This window comes from Portunus trituberculatus, chromosome 44 (genome assembly GCF_017591435.1).
Source record: "Portunus trituberculatus isolate SZX2019 chromosome 44, ASM1759143v1, whole genome shotgun sequence".
NCBI lineage: Eukaryota > Metazoa > Arthropoda > Malacostraca > Decapoda > Portunidae > Portunus > Portunus trituberculatus.
Window position 1 is genome coordinate 24,958,740 of NC_059298.1, and position 22,857 is coordinate 24,981,596.

General features: G+C 38.8%; 1 protein-coding gene across 1 annotated transcript; it reads right to left on the minus strand.

Moving 5' to 3' along the window:
* Nucleotides 1-127: 127 nt before the first annotated feature.
* Nucleotides 128-22,857, minus strand: LOC123518862 (NF-X1-type zinc finger protein NFXL1-like). The gene is made up of 16 exons (XM_045279915.1): nucleotides 22,693-22,857; nucleotides 20,272-20,477; nucleotides 18,539-18,675; nucleotides 17,884-18,008; nucleotides 17,150-17,301; nucleotides 16,798-16,976; nucleotides 16,300-16,562; nucleotides 15,940-16,170; nucleotides 15,353-15,484; nucleotides 14,111-14,322; nucleotides 13,286-13,430; nucleotides 12,762-12,851; nucleotides 12,426-12,635; nucleotides 11,112-11,306; nucleotides 10,284-10,481; nucleotides 128-623 (listed from the first exon to the last, which is right to left on the minus strand). The coding sequence occupies exons 2-16, from the start codon at nucleotides 20,475-20,477 to the stop codon at nucleotides 387-389; spliced, it is 2,712 nt and encodes a 903-aa protein (XP_045135850.1). The 5' UTR covers nucleotides 22,693-22,857; the 3' UTR covers nucleotides 128-386.

Below are 22,857 nucleotides of genomic sequence, written 5' to 3' on the forward strand. Positions count from 1 at the left end.
TAATCATTATCCTCTTATCAAAATATCACAGTATATAATTTACTGTCCTTATCTGAGATTTGAGCAGCTGTCCTGCCAGCACTCATATCTGTTCTTAGGCTCGCTTCAAACAAATGTTTTATTTTTCCCCATGCTGTAATATGACTGCTGGTCAGTGTCTACCATGTCTCTATAAGAGCATTTTCCCCTGTGCTGCCTATCTGCAGCAGTGCACAAAATTCTTGTCAGTTTGCTATAGTTTGTTAGAAATGAAGGACAACTGCTGCTGGGAGAAAGCAATGCAGCCGGTACATCATGGGAGTCAAGTCACATGGTAAGTGTGTGGGTACAAACTCCTCTTGTGCGCAGCATCCTACCATGTGCATCACTGCTTTCCTCACTGTGTCTTAGTCTTCAGATGTGAGCAGGTAGAAGGTAAAGCCAACCAATGCCACCAAAATGGCTGTCCCAAGCAGTAGTCGGCTCTGCTTCTGCCACAGACTAGGCTCCACTTCTGGCTCTATCTGGTGCCTGTTTCGTCGCCGGTGTTTTCTCCCTTCCAACTTCCTCTCAAACTCTTCCACTTCCTTCCGTTGCTTAGCTTGCTCCTCTTCCAATTTCTTTTTCTCTTCTTCCTCCTGTGCCTGAAGCAAATAATTAATTTACAAGGATTTCAATAATCTTCATTTTAATAGTACAAGAAAATATTGAATATAGTAAATGTAACAACACAAAGTATTACACCTCTTTAAACACAAACCATCTATATATCATGGTATTCTTTGTGCAAAAATATAAAAAGCATCCTACTCATTTCAGTGACCACCTTCACTTAACTGAAACAAATATGTTTGTAAATAAAAGAAATGTTGTAGCACATGCAATTTGTTTTTCTTTTCTAACTTGATATGCTATATTAAAAAAAAAAAAAAATTATCTACAAGTAATACTGACATGAGGGCTAGGATTAGTAATCAAAATCTCCAGCTTGTCTCTTTCAATGGTGAAATCTTCATTCATTAAACAGAGAATAGATACAGTAAATAAGCTTTGAAGCTGTCATTTTATAGTACAGATGGAGTGGAAGAATCACACTGTGGATGAGCTCAAACAGGACCAGGTCAATATATACTGTGTGTGTGTAATTCACCTCAGTCGCCTGCTGGTCACCCAGCCAGTCTTCCCCATTACGGAGCGAGCTCAGAGCTCATAGACCGATCTTCAGGTAGGACTGAGACCACAATACACTCCACACACCGGGAAAGCGAGGCCACTACCCCACGAGTTATATCCCGTACCTATTTACTGCTAGGTGAACAGGGGCCACACATTAAGAGGCTTGCCCATTTGCCTCGCCGCACCGGGACTCAAACCCGGCCTTCTCAATTGTGAGTTGAGCGTGCTAACCACTACACTACGCGGTGTGTGTGTGTGTGTGTGTGTATTTACCTATTTGTGATTACAGGGCCCGAGCCATAGCTCTCTATGTCCTGTCTCTTTGTCCACACTTGTCCAATTTTTCCTTCATTTGACTGACACTCGCCGCACACACCACATCCACGCTCAGTTTGTTCCATGCATCAATAATCCGATACGGGAAGCTATACTTCTTGATGTCGCTCGTGCAGGAATCCTTCAGTATTTTCTTTGGGTGTCCTCTTAGGTGGATGCCATCGTGATCAGGTTCTCCCTATCCAATATGTCCACTCCATGTACTATTTTGAACATTGTTATCATATCCCCTCTGACTCTTCTTTCTTCCAACATGCTTAATTCCAGCCTATTTAACCTCTCCTCATACGGTACCTCCTTAAAGTCTGGTATCATTCTTGTTGCTAACCTCTGCACTCTTTCCAGTTTCTTTCCAGTTTCTTCATGTATGGTGACCAAATTACTGATGCATATTCCAACTGTGGCCTAATCAGGGTGGTCAATATTTTCTTTATCATGTTCCCATCCAGGTAATTAAATGCCCATCCTATACTTTGGAGCATGCTGTACGTTTTTCCAAATATTCTATTAATGTGCTTTTCTGGAGACAGATTACTCTGTACAGTCACTCCCAAGTCTTTTTCTTCACTGACTTCAATTACAGTCTTCCCCCAGCTGGTAGTCTTTATATGGTCTATATTTACTTCTACCCATTCTCATTACACAGCTTTTGTTGGTATTGAATTCCATTTGCCACGTCCTGCTCCATTCATATATTTTGTCCAAGTCCTTCTGCAGTATATTACAGTCATGCATATTCCTCACTCTCCTCATAATCTTTGCATCATCTGCAAACATATTCATATAACTTCTCACTCCCTCTGGCATGTCATTTATATAGATCAGGAACATGATGGGACCAAGCACCGAACCTTGGGGAACTCCACTGGTTACCTTCCTCCACTCTGACTTCACTCCCTTCACTACTGTCCTCATTTCTCTACCTGTCAAATAATTTCTCATCCACTCCGTCAGATTTCCCCTTATTCCTCCGATACTACTTAACTTCCACATCAATCTGTTATGTGGTACTTTATCAAATGCTTTTTTTAAGTCTAGGTATACACAATCAACCCATCCATCCCTCTCTTGTAAAATATCGACCACTCTTGAGTAGAAACATAGCAAATTTGATACACACGATTTCCCTTTTCTAAAGCCAAACTGTTTCTCACTTAGTATTTCTTTGTTTTCCAGGAACTCACACCACTTGCTTTTGATCACTTCTTCACATATCTTACACATAATGCTGGTCAAAGAAACAGGTCTATAATTCAATGGTTCCATGCGACATCCACTTTTGTAAATTGGTACTACATTTGCCCTTTTCCATTCTACTGGCACCTGTCCCGTGTTGATAGATGTTCTTGTTAAATCTAAAATTGGATCTAGCAACTGCTCTTGACATTCTTTTAACATTCTTCCAGACACACCATCTGGTCCCATTGCCTTGTTAACATCTAATTGACTCAAAACTTTTGCAATGTCACTCTTTGTTACTATAATTTCTTGCATCCATCTTGTCACAGGTAACATCCGTCGATTGAATTGTGTTTCTTCTGTGAATACTTTGCAGAAATTCTCATTCAATTTTTCAACAATGACACTTGTATCTTCATATATATAATCTCCAACCTTTAATTTATCAACTGTTTCTTTTTTCTGTAATTTACCATTAATGAATTTATAAAACATTTTGGGATCACTTTCACAATTCTCCACTATTCTCTGTTCAAATTCTTGTTGTGCCCTTCTCACTTGAACATATTTATTTCTTGCATTCCTATATGCTTCTCTCTCCACTTCCTCATTATTTCTCTTGTATTTTTCCCATGCCTTTTCCTTCTCCCTTTTTGCCTTGTCACAGGTTTTGTTAAACCATTGATCTCCCTTTAAGATTTTCTTAGTATATTTTGGCACAAAGTTCTCTGCGGCCTCACTATATATTTCCATAAATTTTTCATATTTTAACTGCATGTTTGTTTCCTGGTACATTTTGGACCAATCCACATTTCCAAAGTAATTTCTCAACTCCTTATATCTTCCCTTAGCATAATTTAGGCATTCCTCCTTGTATCCAACTTCATTATCTTTGCTGAACCCCACCTTTACCTCAAATTTCAATAATTCATGATCACTCTTCCCCAAAGGACACTCATGCTCAATCTCATTTTCTAGATTTACTCCTTTGTGAATATCAAGTCCAGTCTCGACGGGGCATCACCCTCCTTCCCTTGTTGGATGCCTCACCCACTGTGTCATCAAATTTCCCACCACATAATTTAATAGCTGCTCACCCCATTCTCCACCATTCCCACTTCAAATTCTTCCCAATTGACGTCTTTACAGTTGAAATCTCCAACTATAACCATTTTGCTTTCTTTGCAGCTTCATTTCTCATTCTTTCCAATGTGCTTTCCACCATACTATTATACTGATCATTTGACCATGCACTTGTTTTTGGTGGTACATACACAGTTACAATATTGATATCTTGCCTTCCATCAGTCACCACCACACCCACCACTTCCTCCTCGTCTCCTCCAAGGCACACATTTTGCACTATTAAGTCTTTTCTTGTTAACACAATTATTCCACCTCCACTTTTATTCACTCTATCTTTTCTCCACATTCTATAATTTCCCCCTCCAAACCAATCTATTTGTATATTCGGTCTCAATTTAGTCCCCACTATAAACATAATATCTGGTTTATCCCTTATCAGATGGTCCATACACTCTAATCTTTTTGATAGGAAGCCGTCTATGTTAGTATATGATACTCTTATGTCTTTCTTCCTTATCTGCTCCTTTGTCTAGTCTTTTACTCCCTCTCTTTTGTCCACCACTTCCACACTTTGTCGTTTCTTATTTTCCAAAAAAACTTCTTCTCTTCTTCTGTTCTTGCCTCATTCCTCTCTCTCACCTCTGTCACCATTCCTCTCATCTTAGTCCTTTCCTTAGTCTTCTTACGTAAATCATGTTTGTCTCTTGAGAATTTTTCAGCTTCCATGCATTTCTCAATACATGCTCAGCAGCTACTTGGGATTTTAATGTTATCTTCATGGCTCTAGACTTTCCTTCTTCATACTTTCCCAATCTCATATATTCCTCAACTTCTCCAAATGCATTTTCTTCTTCCGAGATCTTATTCAACATGGTCTTAATCTTCTCTTCCTCCTTAATTTTTCTCTACTGTCAGTTTCTTATATTATCTTCCTTTAATCCACTCACTACCACACACTTTTTCTTTTCTGCAATGTTTCTCCCCATTGTCTCCTCTTGCTGTAAGACTTTAACAATCTCCCGTTGGGCCAACTCACTCTTTTCTTTTTCTTGTTGTTTAATTATTTCTCTAAAGCTGTTGTGTGCTTCTTCATTGTTTTTTTCACCTCCTCCAGCCTAGTGTCTCTTTGTTTACTTTTCTCCTCTCCTTGTGTGTGTGTGTGTGTGTGTAATTCACCTCGGTCGTCTGCTGGTCACCCAGCCAGTCTTCCCCATTACGGAGCGAGCTCAGAGCTCATAGACCGATCTTCGGGTAGGACTGAGACCACATCAACACACTCCACACACCGAGAAAGCGAGGTCACAACCACTCAAGTTACCTCCCGTACCTATTTACTGCTAGGTGAACAGGGGCCACACATTAAGAGGCTTGCCCATTTGCCTCGCTGCCTCCGGGATTCGAACCCGGACCCTCTCAAGTGTGAGTCGAGCATGCTAACCACTACACTACCTGGTGTGTGTGTGTGTGTGTGTGTGTGTGTGTGTGTGTGTGTGTGTGTGTGTGTGTGTGTGTGTGTGTGTGTGTATTTACCTAGTTGTGCTTAATAGCAGAAGAACTATGCTTGTGTTGTCCTGTCTCCATATCTATAAAATTGTCCAGCTTGGCCTTAAATTCATGAATATTCCTTCCTTGAATCAACATTTCATCCAAATTGTTCCATATTTCTATGATTCTATTTGAGAAGCTATATTTCTTAATGTCTCTTCTAAATGAGGTCTTTTTCAATTTCATGCCATGTCCCCTTGTACGTCTTGAGTCCCACACCAATAAGTCTTCTTTGTCAACTTGGTCCATCCCTCTCAATGGCCTGTATATAGCAATTAGGCCTCCTCTTTCTCTCCTCTGTTGCAATATTGAAAGTTTTCGTGTTTTTAATCTGTCTTCATAGGTTAAATCTCTTCAGCTTGGCAACAATTTGGTTGTAGCTCTTTCAATCTTTTCTATTTTCCTTATATCTTTTTTATTATGTAGTGACCAAATAAGGGCAGCATATTTGAATTATATGTTCTATCAATTTTTCATCAACTCTTCATCTATGTAAGTACATGCCCATTTCATTCTTCTTAGTAACTCATACGTTTCCCCAACTATATTGTTTACACATTTTTTCAGAGATAAACTATCATTAATTGTAATACCCAAGTCTTTTCTTCATTGGTTTTCTGAATTTCTTCTCCTCCCATAGTGTAGGATCTTGTCTGTCTTCTTTTACTTTTCCCTAGTTCCATCACTTTGCATTTTTTGCATTAAATTCCATTTCATAACTCTGGTTCCACTCATATACCTTATTCAAATCTTTCTCATATGAGTAAAGCAAGAGTTGGGAAATGGAATTTAATGGAGAAAAAGAAAAAAAGAAAAAAAAAAAAGAAAAGCAAATTGATGGAATTAGGGAAAAATAAAAGAAGACAGACAAGATGTGTGTGTGTATTTACCTATTTGTGTATTACAGGGCCCGAGCTAAGCTCTCTGTGTCCTGTCTCCTTGTCCATTCCTGTCATATCTCTCTTTCATCTGATTGACACACACCGCATCAACGACATGAGTGCTCAGTTTATTCCACTTATCAATGCTACGATGCAGGAAACTGTATTTTCTCACGTCATTTAGACAGATGTCCTTTATTAGCTTTTTTCCATGTCCTCGGAGATGATTACTTGTGGTCACCTTTATCAACTCTCTATCCAGTATGTCAATCTTGTTTACCAATTTATACATAGTTATCATATCTCCTCTTGTTCTTCTCTCTTCTAATGTGGTCAGCCCCAGCTTCCTCAGTCTTTCCTCATAGTCTAACTCCTGAGTCCTGGTACCATCCTTGTTGCCAGCCTCTGTACCCTTTCTACCTTCTTCACATTTTTCTTCATATGCGGTGACCAGACACATGCTGCATATTCTAACTGGGGTCTTATTAAGGTACATAATATCTTCTTCATCATTCCTTCATCTAGGTAGTGGAATGCAAGGCCAATATTTTGAAGCATGTTGTATGTTTTCCAAAAAATCTTGTTAATGTGTTTCTCCGGTGACAAAGTGTTTTGCACGGTTACTCCTAAGTCTTTCTCCTCATTGGTCTCTTTAATTTTCTCATCACCCAGCCTGTAATCCCAGTTTGGTCTGTATCTACTTCTTCCCATTTTCATAACATGGGTCTTGTCTATATTAAATTCCATCTGCCACTCTTTACTCCACTCATATATTTTATCAAGATCTTCCTGTAACTTGTTACAATCTTCCACATTCTTTACTCTCCTCATAATTTTAGTATCGTCCGCAAACATGTTCATGTAACTGTCAATTCCTACTGGCATATCATTAACATAAATCAAAAACATGATGGGACCCAGCACTGACCCTTGTGGAACTCCACTGGTTACCTTCTTCCACTCGGACTTCCTTCCTCTCACCACTGTTCTCATTTCTCTTCCCATTAAGTAATTTTCCATCCATTTTGCTAGTTTATCATTTACTCCTCCAGTCATCTTTAGTTTCCACATCAGTCTATTGTGTGGTACTTTATCAAAGGCCTTTCTCAAGTCCAGGTAGATAGCATCCACCCATCCCTCTCTATGTTGTAGTATGTCAGTCACTCTTGAATAAAAACATAATAAATTGGATACACACGATCTTCCTTTTCTGAAACCAAACTGCCTTTCACTCAGAATGTTTTCACTTTCTAGATACTCACTCCACTTAGCTTTAATTACTTCTTCACATACCTTGCACAATATACTAGTCAACGATACTGGTCTATAATTTAGCGGTTCCATTCTACTACCATTCTTATATATAGGCACAATGTCAGCTCTTTTCCACTCTTTCGGGACTAATCCTGTTCGTATGGAGGTTTCCACAATATCAAATATGGGGTTCAACAATTGATCCTTACATTCTTTTAGCAACCTCCCAGATATGCCATCAGGCCCCATTGATTTATTAATATCCAGATTGCTTATAATTTTCCTTACATCTTCCTTAGTAACCATGATGTCCTGCATTTGCTTTATTTCCATAGGCCTTCCTCCCATAAAATGCTCCTCCTTTGTAAACACTTTGCAAAAGTTGTCGTTCAAAATTTCAGCTATATCTCCAGCATCTTCATATACTTCTTCCCTGGTTATTACCTTTTCTATTGCCTCCCTCTTATTTAGTTTTCCATTTATGAATTTGTAAAACATTTTGGGTCACTATCACAGTTTTCCACCACCCTCTGTTCATATTCCTTCTGTGCTGTTCTCCTTACTTCAACATATCTATTCCTTACTGTTTTGTAGCCTTCTCTAGATAATACATCACTGTTTTTTTTAAGTTTCTTCCATGCCTTTTCTTTATTCTTTTTTGCTTCTTCACAATTTCTATTGAACCACTGTTTATTATTTAAAGTCCTCTTTCTGTAATATGGCACAAACTTTTTCACAGCAGAGTTATACAAATCCATAAATTTATCGTACTTCAATTGCATATCTCTTTCCTGGTATACCACGGACCAGTCAATTTCATTAAAGAATTCCCTTATATGGTTATAATTTGCCCTAGTATAATTTAATTTTTCCTCCTGCGTTCCACAATCTTATTCGTGCTTAATTCTGTATCCAGCTCAAAGCTTAGGACATCATGATCGCTTTTCCCAAGGGACTTTCATGTTCAATTTCCTCTTTAGAGAGATTCCCTGGTAAATACCAAATCCAACCTTGCTGCAACATCTTGTCCCCTGCACCTTGTTGGTGATCTCACCCACTGTGTCATCAAGTTATTTGTTGCTACCTTTAACAATTCTTCTGCCCACTCACCACCATTCACCACTTCGTAGTCTTCCCACACTATTTCTTTGCAATTAAAGTCTCCAACTATCATCACTCTATCCTTTCTGGTGAGTTCTTGCTTCATTCTGTCTAGAGTATTTCTCATCACCATTTGGTACTGTTCATATTCCCAAGCACTGGTTCTGGGTGGTATGTATACTGTTATAATATTAATGTCCCTCTTGCCATCTGTTATAAGCATACTTATCACTTCCTCATTTCTCTTACTATAATTCACCTCCTTCACTATCAGATCTTCCTTAGTAAGTGTGTGTGGTGTGTGGTGTGTGTGTGTGTGTGTGTGTGTGTGTGTGTGTGTGTGTGTGTGTGTGTGTGTGTGTGTGTTTCACTGTTTGATCTGCTGCAGTCTCTGACGAGACAGCCAGACGTTACCCTACGGAACGAGCTCAGAGCTCATTATTTCCGATCTTCAGATAGGCCTGAGACCAGGCACACACCACACACCGGGACAACAAGGTCACAACTCCTCAATTTACATCCCGTACCTACTCACTGCTAGGTGAACAGGGCTACGTGAAAGGAGACACACCCAAATATCTCCACCCGGCCGGGGAATCGAACCCCAGTCCTCTGGCTTGTGAAGCCAGCGCTCTAACCACTGAGCTACAGGGCGTGTGTGTGCATGTGCGTGTGTGTATTTACCTAGTTGTAGTTTTACAGGGCCTGGGCTTTACACTCATGTGGCCCCATCTCCATATCTATACTTATCCAATTTTTCTTTAAAACTGTGCACACTCTTTGCTGACACCACGTCCTCACTCAAACTGTTCCAAGTCTCAACACATCTTTGCAGGAAACTATATTTTTTAACATCTCTCAGACATCTTCCCTTCCACAGTTTTTTACTATGCGATCTTGTGCTTTGAATGTCATATTCTTCTCTCAGGATCAGTTTCTCATTATCCACCTGATCCATTCCGTTAATCAATTTATAAACTTGTGTGTGTGTGTGTGTCTGCCACTTTATTAGTTTGAGGTTTGTAAGGCAGCACAAGCTGATACTTTCAATGAAAACTTTACAGCATACAATGGCTAATAATGATGAAACACAATGAATGATTTTTTCTAATGGGTCAAGCAGACATGATGATGAGATTATATAAGAGTATTATGATGCTAGGAGTACTGATGACAGTGATGAAGAAACAGATAGAAATACAGAACAGATAAAGAAAAGAACAGCAGTGAAAATGATGAAGTGAAGGTGAGTATACATCACAAATAGCCATGCTGCAGGAGGTATGCGGGTGCCTGGCTCCTCCTACTATTGTTCTCATTAGAATGCCGGTCAAGGTACGAAAAAAGGCTTAAATTGCAATTGCTTTGTCTCACTAGAAAAAAAAAAAAAGAAAAAAAAAGAGGAATATGTATTTTTCAACTAATATACACAACTTTGTTTTCTTGTACATTTAATTTAAATGGGCAAATATTTTCCTATAACATTCTGTAAAGTTTGAAGGTTATATTTCTTTACGTTATATCAATGGAGTACAAGGGTTAATATTCTCTTACAGTACATTCACACACACATACACATGAGAAAAACCTTGCTAGCTTTTCACTCCTGCTAGGGAAGCAAGGACACAACTTTTTAGCCTATGTTCACTACCCATACAGTGAAAGTGATCACAGGCTACAGTAATTAACATGAGAAACCTTACAATAATATAAAATAAATTATAGTTATACAGTATCAGTACTAACCTTTCTCTTTTCTTCCAATTTGATGGCACAAATTCCATCACATTCCAGTTTTACTTTCCCACTTGTCACCATGGGGCAGGGATACTCCTTACGCAGCCTCTTGCAAGCACAGCGAATGGTAACCCGCTTGTGGCAGTCCTTCGCCTCACTGCACGATCCACTGTGACACTCTTTGCTGCACCGGTGCCCACATGATACCTGCATTGCAAATCTTTCTGAAGACCTATTTTCCACAATATCAGAGAAGCCAACAGATGGAAAAAGATAAAAAAGAATTTTATATCAATCAACTTCAGATCTTCTTATTATGTCAAACACATGATTCTTATATATAACTTCATCATAGTGATTATTTAGCAAAACATAATTCTAGCACCAACTTGATTCTTAAATTCTCTTCAGACTCCTGTTCTTAAATTCTGAATTAATTTTTCTAAGTAGCATCCAGACCTTTGTTCTTATATTAGCACTATATATTTTGATTAGTTTGTGCTCTTCATTACAGAGTGAAAAGAAAGGATTGAGACTTGCATCTCACTCTTGTAATTATTCTCCTTGAAATGTGACATCCCACACCAAGCAATATTTCAGAACATTCTATATCATGCATTATTGTAGAGCATAATGTGTGAATCAAATTAATAACGAAGAAACTGGTAGAAATGTCAAAGAAATAATAAAGTCTCTCTTCACTGATCATTTTTCTCTTCTGCATTTTTTTAGTTTCCTTGTATTTCTTTATCATTCATTGTAGAAACTACATTCCCAAAAGCTAATTGTTCTATTATTATTCAATCTGAAAATATATCAAACAAAATGGAGACTAACCAGTTTGTTGCATTGGTTCTTGCAACTCTGCATTGCTTCTTTCTGTTCTGGGGTGCCACTAGTGAAGGAGTGGCATGCCAAGTACAAGAAAGTTAGTGTGCAATGGCATTTACTCTTCACCAACAACTTGCAAGCAGAACACTTCCCTGGGTGGCATGGCTTCCCACACTCATGAGTGCATCCTTCAGGCCTTGGCTAAAAAGTTGAATTATAAAAGGATGAGTCTTTCTTTACTAATTTTCACTTTCCATGTTGCTCTGGGATTGACATCTCAGTGATAAATATTTGACTAAGAACTACACAACACATCCAATAAATTGGCAAAGAATAAAAATACTGATCACTTAAAATACAGTAATTTCATAGAAGATTATCAAGAAAACTATGAAACTTTTAAAGTCATACATGCATCACATAAGAAACTTCTTACATCACCATTATCCTTTAGAAAAGTTTCATATATGTTTATGTTTATGTATTGGCTTTGTTCACCAAAATTTAATGATGGCATCAGCCTCCCTCCACAAGCCCTGATATCTGAAGTCCTCACAGATCCCTTCATTCCCAGTTTTCTCTGATCCATCTCCAAAAATAAAACAAACAAATAAATAAATAAATGCCACTCAGCCATCCACTCCACAAGTCCAAATAACCAAAGTGTAATGTCTCACTAGACTAATACACTCTCATTCTCTCTCTCAGGTTTGGTCCTGAGCATGTGGTGTGTACAGTAATACACAGATTCATGTAATCAATCTCATCTCTGTCAACCTGAATCAGAATTAATGACTCCATGACATCTAAGGTTTCAATAGGATTAGGCATTACACTAACACATACACAGTTGTACTTTGCATTTAAGTATTCTTTGCATTCCAGTAAAAGTAATAGTTTGTGGAGTTTTTACCGATTTCCAATCTGCACTGTAACCTATACAATGCATGTTATTCATCAAGATTTAAAGTGACATAAGGATTCATCCTGACATAAATGTAGTAATTCAAAGAGTCATTATCATTCACATATGACTCATATATATATATATATATATATATATATATATATATATATATATATATATATATATATATATATATATATATATATATTCCAAGCTAACACTGATAAGATGCTCTACATAACTTTTATGGAAAAAGAGAGAGAGAGAGAGAGAGAGAGAGAGAGAGAGAGAGAGAGAGAGAGAGAGAGAGAGAGAGAGAGAGAGAGAGAGAGAGAGAGAGAGAGAGAGAGAGAGAGAGAGAGAGAGAGAGAGAGAGAGAGAGAGAGAGAGAGAGAGAAACAATGGCTACTAACCTTGGAACAGAGTGCCTCACAAGGAGCACAATTGGTGCCAGCCTTTACAGAATCAGGGGCACCCTCCACAGTGTGACATTCCTGCTGGCAGGTGTGGTTGGTGCAGGCCAGTTCCCGGCCACATTTTCTCCCACAGGAATAAGGTCGCAGATCACTGCAGGGCCAATCTGGAGTCTCATGGCGGCCAAAGCATGTTGTGGGCACAGGCACCTGGTAAAATGATGAGATACATTTCCACTTGCACCCTTACATCACAATGAAAGAATAATGTATCTGAAAATATTTGGATGCCAGAAAAACAGCCATGTTTCTCAACCTAAAGAACATGAAGCTCACCTGGCATGGAGGACACGGCTGCTTCTGGATCTCAATATGAGGGGCAACAATGGGCTCCCAAGGACCAGCACGCTTCTTATTGTCTACTACCTGTAAAACCAATGACATTGATAATCTAACCTACAAACATCTGCATTCATAAGACCACAAAGAGTGCAAATTTTTTAGAGAATCAGAACTAAGCATTCAAAACTGATTTCTTGACAAATTCAACAGCTATCATGTTATTTTTATGAGATTACATCAGTGAATGATACAAAATATAATACTGAAGTCACTTACATCCCATAAAGAAATGGAATTTGTGGGGAATGAAAGTGTTTCACTGAAATATACCAGAGAGAGAGAGAGAGAGAGAGAGAGAGAGAGAGAGAGAGAGAGAGAGAGAGAGAGAGAGAGAGAGAGAGAGAGAGAGAGAGAGAGAGAGAGAGAGAGAGAGAGAGAGAGAGAGAGAGAGAGAGAGTGGGGGAAGGGTGATGTGGGAGAGGCATTAGGACCAGATACTTAAAACACCAACACCTCACCTTGACAGGGACTGCATGGTGACAAGAGCGTGGACATTTGTGCCCACAGGAAAGCTCAAGGCCACACACCATAGAACAAGGAGGACACGCCCCTTGGTGACACTTGTGCTTCTTCCGTTCTGGGTGGTGACAATCTGGAGGCCGCCTGTAATGCACCAAAGCCTCAGACCCTTCTTCACCACATACACAATCACATACATACACTCTCACTTCTGAATATCCTAAATGCAGCATGTAATTCTCAAACCATAAAGAATTCCACACATCCACACACAAAATCATACAACCAGTGATTTTTATTCCTGCCTGCTTTAAATCTATAACATTTTGTTAGAAGTCTGAGAAGCAATTTATATAAATCAAGGCAACATTAGGACCATGAAACACACAGTAGACATAAACCCTAAGGATCTACATAGGGAAGCCATATGACGTCATGCTAACACAGAAAAACCAGTCATTTATCTTCATAATGAGCAATAAAGGCAGAAGTTGTGCATGCAATGAATATCTAGGCCAGTGATACTTAAAATATGTGTCACAGTGCAGAAGTGCATCACAACTTTTCCCCAAGTATGTCACATAATTTTTCATGTATCGGTATACACTGCCCTGACTTTAGAGATGGTGTGCTATCAAAGTCTAAGCTATATCATTAAAGTACCACTAAGCAATAAAGCTTGAGGACCTTTGATCTAGGTACTTAATCATAGTCTATACTATAAGCTAACAAGTGTGAAGACAGAATAAAATACTACACTGATTCCAAACACAAGATTTCAAGACTAATAAAATCAAGTCACATCCTGATCCAAAGCCACACACCTGCAGGGCTGAGAGCACCTGGGAGGACGAGCTGTCTTGTGGATGCCACAGGGGACAGTGACAGAGGTCTTGCCACACCTGCAGGTCAGTGTGTGAGTAATGGAGCATGGATAACATGGCCCCTGGTGACAACGGCTCCCGCAGCGGTGGGTGCGGCAGCCAAGTGTTCGACCACACTGCTGTTCACACCGTGGACAATCCCCAACACAGCACTGTTCTTGTCCAATAAAACAGTGTTACTTGTAATCATCCAGCCTGCCTTATCTTCTCATAATTCATATTTTCTCAATATCTGCTACACTCACCAAATTTATTTTCCTTTCTTTATTAGAAGGTTATGGTACAGTAAAATCAGTCACATAGACATTCAGAATGAAAAACAGTTATATAAGCTTGTCCTTCTTGAAAAATACATACATACATAAATAAAAAATGAATCACCATCTTTGTATCTCTCACCTCTATCTTATTTGCATAGATCTTCTCTTCTTGCTTCTTTAAACACTTGGCTTCTACTAATACTTCTTCCAAGCATGTACACTACTCTTTTACTGAATCCCTTTACCCATCCTATCACCTTCTAAGGAGTCTTCTTCCTCTATTAACACCTTCAACTTTGCTCACATAAACTTAACCTACACACTATTTCATTCTCACAATATGATCATCCACCACTCCATTTGTACAAAAAATTATACCATATCTATCCCACTTTAATTTTTCTTTAATGTAGGAGAAAATAACCCAAGGGCAACAATAACAAAAATTGAACAGGCTCAAAAGAATTATCCAAAAGATTGGGATAAATGTCTTGAAATCTCCCACTTAAATAATGAGTTTAGGTCATAGTAAGTAGTACTACTCTACCAATTTTCATTTAGTGTATATATGGACCTATGGATTATAAAGGTTGTTACTAATATTAAAGCTGGGTCATTATAAGCATGCTCTTAATGAAACCTTTAGTGTCAGTCAATTCCTAGGTACTTTAGAGAGGGTCTTCTCCACAAGCAGAAAATGGCACTCAAACTCCTCAAGTCAAAATAAGAACTCTAACAATGGAATTTGTATAATTTTCTTCTTAATTTTTCATGAGCTAGACAGAACTCTTTAAGCTCTTTGCATAATCACCATTTCCTGATAAGATAAGGAAGTAAATAGCTACAAAAGCTCCTAAAGGATTTCAACATAGTACAAACAGCAGCTACTGAGACTAAGACAAATAAATAGAAGGAGGATTACCTTCCTGCTACAGGTGTGGCGGCCACAGTCTCTCAGCTTTTTACACTTGAGTTCACACACCAATTCTTTGCTGCAGGCTGTCTCTTTTTCCCGAGCTCCACAACGGCACTGTTTTACCCGAAACTGTAGGCACTGTTGATCAAAGGAAGAACAGTCACATAAAAACTAATATAAACCTACAGCTTCTTTGACACAAACAAATAGGTACAGAATGCATCTTAATTGTTAGTGTCTTGAGGTTTCTATCTAATATACATGTTAATCTTATTTTTTCTATATCTATACACTCTCAATATCTGATGCCTATTCTTAGCAACTCTTCCAGGCCAGGACAGGAGTCTTCACTTTTTTATGTTCTTGCATTCCTTTCTTGTCTGGTCTAACAGACAGATCAATAGATTATTCAGAAACATATTTCCAGAAATTTGGAAATGCTTCAATATGGATTACATCTGTATACAATCTCAAGTGACACACACACATCATTCTGACCAAGCACTAAAGAAGGTGTACTTCACTAAGTGTGACATGAGCCTATATGTATTGTTAAGATCTCTCCCCAAACAAGATATATGAAATCACAATACCGTAGGGCAAGCTCCTTTGTGGCAACGCTCAGCACACAGATGAACTCCACAGGCTAATTCTTTTCCACATGTATCTCCACAGCTAGGAATTTCTTGAGTGCAAGGGAGAGTGTGGGAAGTTTTGCCACATGGACATGTTCGCAACCCACTGCTTGGACAAGGACCACACTTTCCTTTATGACAGACTTGCTGGCAGCGATGATGACCACAGCTGTGTTGCTTGTTGCACACCTAAACATAGTATTGATGTCAGTGATATAAATGATGAAATGCAATTTTATGTTTTATCAGAAAATGAAACCAAGTCTTTTAAACATCCTTCCCTTGACATGTGAACTAACATAACAGAACAAAATGCACCTTATCACAGTGCCAGACAGGCTGAGCACACTCCCGAAGCTGAGTACTGCCACCACAGGAGCACGGCTGCATGCTTTTCCTTGGGCAGGGCGAACATTCCCCAGGGTGGCATGGCTCCTGGCAGGAGTGTTGACCACAACTTAATGTGTGTCCACATGGCTGGCCACATGACCATGTCTTAGTTGAGCATCGTCTTGTCTTGGGGGGCTGCTGGCCACAGTGGCAGGAATTACTCACATTCTTTGGGCAGGGAGGACAGGGACCTGGAATATGTGCAAAGCTATAATTCTTTTTTCATGTCTATAGTTCCCTAATGACAGTTTAGAAAAGTCTTCCTTCTCACTGCAAATCTCTTATCAAGAAACACCAAGACAGCATTAAAGTATCCAGATGAACTTTTCCTAACTTTTGTCCTACAACCAACTCTTGTATGTAGCACTGCTCTCAGTACTGGCATTTTCTGAACAAAAATGAGAATGATGCCCATGAGTAACTTACCGGGATGGCAGAGAAGGAGACATGAGTGGCCACACAAGGGTTTCAGCTTCCTGCCACAGATCTCTCCACATGAATGTGGAGGCAACCAAGGGTCAAACTTTGGATCAGCTACTTTGCCACAGAAACAAAGATACCTGGTAGGGATGGCTCTCTGGCTGTACTGGCTACGGCACTTAGGACTGCAGACAAAGAATAAGAACAGAATTGCTACTAAATAGTTCAAAAGGCAAGCGATATTTTTCAAGGAATGCTTTAACTTTCAAGATCATCATAAACTAATTTGACACTTAAGACTGATTTTCATATTCAAAATGAGTGATAGGTTCCTGATATGATATTAGCATTAACTCACCAGCACCATGAAAGGTTGGACATGGCCTGAACAGCCCTTGGGTCAGAGACACTGTCAGCCTGGGCTTCAGACATCTGGAAGATACTATCCTTGGCCCACTTCTGGATACACTGAATGTGGAAGCTGCTGTAGCACTCCCCACAATTCCATATCTGTTGGGAAAGAGCCAGTCATTCTTTTAGTTCCAGTGATATGATATTCAGCATGATCTAAAAAATAATGGCATCACAGTTTCTTCCCACATCAATAATTGTGTTAACTTTACATTCTGTAGTGACAGGACAGTCAAAGCTGACAAACATTCATTCAGGTCTCAGTAATCATCATGGCCAGATTAGTGCACCTCACAGACTCATATTTTTCATGAGACCCCTGAAAGAGCTTTGATTCCTAATACCTCTCACAGCTTTCCTTTGATATTTTTAGTGTGCAGATGTGAAGGTAAAAAATGGGGCAAGTGCTATCAAAAGGAAAGACTCTACAGAAAAGACAAAGAGAAAATTAATCTTAGAAAAAGAGACATTAAAAGATATTTCAACAGTGGAATACTGAAAAAAAAAAGCCTCTTGTGGCTATTGCCCTATCTTCAAATATATTTCTCTGTGTTTCCATGATGACCTAACAAAACACATTATGACTTCACACAGACTAATTCTTTCTCATGTATAATCCTAGTCAACACTCAACAGTATGTACATCACACAGCGTTAAAGTATACAGCCTTTCCTACTCACAGGGTCAAGACGCTTTATGCCATCAATGCATATAAGGCAAACAAGGGTACCACTCTTAACAGCCTCTTGTAGATACTGCTGGGTTCGACCATCAGTCCCTTGGCCATAACTCTGGTACACTCGGTCTGCAAGGTTTACAAAAGTTACCACACTGGCCCCGCTACACTTCCAGGTATTAACACCATGTAAATGAACATTGCAAAGTAGTGGTAATACTGACAGATTACGATACTATTATAGCCTGTAATATTGTAAAAGAGATAATTAGTTAATGTGTTATTCTTCATCATGAAAAGATCTTGACACAAGATCAATTGATGAGGATTTAAGTTTGTACTCTCCAAAGGAAAGAACACAACAAAATAAGGGAAGCTACAAGAAAACATTGCAGTTCCAATAAGAAACACACCTCCCTATTTACAGCAATTTTCCTCATCTATAAATCTCATCTTTTAAAGTTCCCTAATGATTCAACACTAACAATCTGATAAACGAGTTCATTTCTTTCATCTACCATTCTATCTGAGAGTTAATTCTTTCCCATCTCTTTTTAAAAAGCTAACTTTCTCAAGCTTGAATCCATAATTTCTTGTTCTCTCCTGATAACTGATCCTGAGAATTTTGTTATGTTACATGTCTCATATATATAACTGACCAATGATTGCTCCCTCCTCCAGGTCATCCTCATCTTCATCTTCATCTGTATCCTGTGCAAGGTCATGCCGCTCTAGGTAACGTTCCACGGACTCCTGGATCTTCTGGCAGGCTTCAGCAAACTTCCTCTCTCCAGGTCTATGTGGTAATGAACATCAGCACAATAATAACATATAATAAAACTAGACCACTTAGGCCAAAAGTCATAATGAAAATAACAAGGAAAAAGGTGTCTGCATAATATTTGCTTTCTCACATGAACTCACTTCCAAAGCAGTTTTAGCGAGGCAATTCCACAGCAGTTTTAGCAAGCATTGCTACATTAATGGTAACTGGAGAGTGATGTTAGATACTTATACTAATAAGATTATTTGACATGGAAGAAATTGATAACCATTTTAAACTGGTACTATCTTTTGAGGTAAATCTTATATAACATCATCATGAACATCACTATTAGAGAGGATATGAAACAGAACCAAGAGCTATAAGCTCTCACCATTGACAAAAGCTGAAAAGGGGTATTTTTTAATTCAACAAATTCCATTTTTTTTTTAAATATAAATATGGTCAACAAGACATTTATTAATAAATAAATAAAATAAATAAATGAATAAATAAATAAATAGTAACAAGAATAACCAAATAACAAGTAAATCAACCAACATGAAAAAAGAAAAAAAAAGTTGTGTTGTTGCATGAGGTGCCATATCTTGCATAATCCCTAATCTCTGCCACAACATCTACATTCTTAAGAAGAGCCAATTAACAGACTAGGCTAACTAGGAAAGGCATTCAGCAAATGTACGAAAACTACTGAAAAAGTCAAGTACTCCAAAAAGAGCAACTTGCTGAGATTCTTTTCAGATAGGAATTTTGATGAAGACCAAGTCAAAAGTCACAACAGCAAATTGTGAATGATCTTCAATCTTGACAATACGGCCAGGGTCAAACACACAAAGTACCTCACCACTACCATGGCCCTCAGTGTTATTTTCACTGTGTGAGACATTGTGCCTCCTCATTTGTGGACTGCATAGTCACAGTTTCACACATTAAGGTGATGAGTGATGTAATAAATTCCTCATCAGTGCTGATGAGATACCTCATATCTCATGAGAGAACTCTGATCCATCTTACCACCAAGGAGAATTTCCCCTACTGCTGGCCTCCAGATGTTTGATTCCCAGCTCAATAGACTTAAATCCTATCATAACTATGATGACATAGTATGACAGTATATATTATGTAAATAGGAAATTATAGTTTATTAGTTGTAAAATTATGCACTCTTGGGGAATTAGCAACCACTGAGATCATGGCACATGTCGCATATAATTTGTTTTGCATGGTATAAAATTAGAAGGACGAGTAAGTCTTGTTCCCTCTCATGCATTTTCAGCAGACTTGCAAGTACCAATCTCACCTACTTACAACAAGTACTTACTCAGACCAGCATCAACCACATGGTACTACCAATACCACGCTCCTACCACCATAACCATCTTAAATGGTTATGGGTCTAGGGAAGGCCCTCGCTAGTTTAGCTTAAACTAAATAGCAGCTGCTGCCACAACTTCCTGTAAGTGCTCAGCTCTAACCCATTTTTATTTCCTTCACTTCTCTTTTTTCTCTTTTGTCTCCACTTATGTGGTGCTGATTCCCACACAAGCTGGGACAAATCCCTTGGGCAACAAAATGAGGTATAAATATACATAAAGTGCTATCACTCACTTGCTTTTTTCTTCTTTCTTTGCAACATGAGATGTGGTGATACTCTCAGCCTCACGCTGTGGATTCCTTCCAGGTCCAGTAGTGTTCCAGGCCCAGAATCCATCACTTGGTGTAGTAACTTTTTGCTCATTCTTAGAACCTCCCCATGCACCTCTCCCTCCTCTTTTTCCTCTCCCTCTTCCTCTACCTGGGCCACGGTCTCCCATCTGAAATAATACAGAAGTCAGTAAGACAAAAATGTTCTGAAAATTCTTTTAGACATGTCTTGGTTCCACTTGTTTCAATCTATAAACTACATAAATTCAAATCTATCCCCAAGTATTATATCACTATGATGAGTATTTCAACTCTAACTTTTAATTAAAAGAATGATAAACAATTCTGAAGATCATCTGTCTTAACTTTGTGCCAGGCAGTGTAGACATCAAACTAAAAATTGGGATATTTTTTCCTCTTTCAGCCTATAGAGTGAAGCTTAAAATGTGATGAGATATCAATACTTTCGTATAATTTTTGCTCTGCTCATCAAAACCTTCACTCTCTGACCATATGCTGAACACTTATTAGTCACATGGGGAAAGGGAAAACAAATAAAAAAAATTATAGTGTGAAGAGGGATGTTGTATATGAGCAAATAAAAATTGAGTACGTAATTTTTAATAGGACAATTGAACAGAAATAATAATAAAAATTCTCATCATAATAAATTGTTCCTGCTACAGAATCATACTTAACATAAAATAGATCCCACACCAACTTAATTCCACTTTTTCTCTTTTCCCTGATAGAATAAATTTCTAGATTTACACCATAACTCTCCTAAAGTAACTGTGGGGCTGTGCCTCCTTGCCCCCTGCAGGATCCTAACCTAACCTAACCTAGACATGCTATTGCATCCCCTGGATCCTCCTCAGTGATACTAATCTAACCTAACTTAGCTGTGACTGTGCATTCCTGGACCACCCTCAAGGATACTAATCTAACCTAACCTACCCTTATATAAGATTGGGTCTACAGAAATTTCTAAAGGGAAGTGTCCATATCTTTTTCAAAAACTTTGGAAATCTCATTGAAACTCAGAAAGACAGTTTCTTAGAATCCTGTAAGGTAAGGGAATACAGGGGGAAAACTGGCACATGGCTCCATAGCTTCCTCAGAGAGCAAACTTAGGTAGTCATGATAAACAGCGTCAAATCCAACAACTTTACCATCCTCAGCGGCATACCACAGGGCTCAGTGCTGGTCCACTTTTGCTCCTAATCATGATAGGGGACATAAACAGGGACATCAACAACTCTAAGAGTGACTTCCTTTACCAAAGACATGAGGATGAGCAGAAAAGTAACCTGCAAGAAAGATGCCCAGTTTCTACAGGGAGATCTCCAAAGCATATGCAACTGGGCAAAACACAACATAGCATTCAGTGAAGACCAGTTTGATGTTATTTGGTATGGAGCCAGAAAAGGAGGAGAGAATACAAGGTTGGTGAATGAACTATCCTAAAAAAAAAAATGCAGTTCATGAGCAATAACTTTACCTTCTTGGGACACATAGACACAATCACCAAGTCAGCCAGATAAATGTCTGGTTAGATACTAATAAATTTTAAATCCAGAACACATGAACATATCCTAACTCTATGAAAAAGACTAGTACTCCCCAAACTTGAATACCTCTGCTAGCTGTGGTCTCCACAAAAAAATTTGGAATATCAGCAAATTGGAGCAACTGCATAGGTTGTTCACTAGAAAACAAGTGCAGGCTCAAGGACTTAATTACTGGGAGAGGCTGAAAGACTCTACTCTCTACAAAGACTCCATGAGTGACACGGTACCATATCATATACATCTGAAAGATACTGGAGGGATTAGTACCAAATCCACTATCAGAGAAGAGAGGGACAATCTTGTTTCACCATCACCCTAGATTTGTCAGGGCACGTTACAGAATATAGAAGAACACTTCACGCTGCATACCACACACACAATTCACTCCTATACAACAGCTTCCTACATAATGGTCCCAAGCTGTTCAACAACCTCCCAAAGAAGCAAAGGATCCCAGAAGAGAAGGCTCCAACTCATTCTCGGACCAGATCCAGTACACCAGTACTGAGGAACGTTGTGGACCTCCAGGTTGGCCAAGGTAATTTACAACGAAAACTCAGCAAGAGCACAAGGTATGGTATGCAATTATCATATTACTAATGTTGTAAAGTACAATAGTGTACATCTAAAATAACATCTTTATTGTAGTAAGTCCTCACTCAACCTCTAGGTCACTAAGCAGGTGGTGGAAGGCACGTTAATAAACTATCACTACTACTAAGAAACATAGAACAGATTTACCTCAAGGCCACTTGAGGTAAATCTGTCATATTTGCTTTACATAAACACGAATTTAATTGTTTCTTTTTTTCACCTCTGCTATATTAATTCAACTGTAGCTCTTCTTCCTCCTCTTATACTCAAGGCAAGCTGGTGTCGAGCGGTAATGCCATGTGGGTCTAAAGTCCTTGCGTGAACCCGTTGAGCCGCATCCACTACCAGCTGATCGCCGCCGCCGCGTCACGACCACAACAACTGC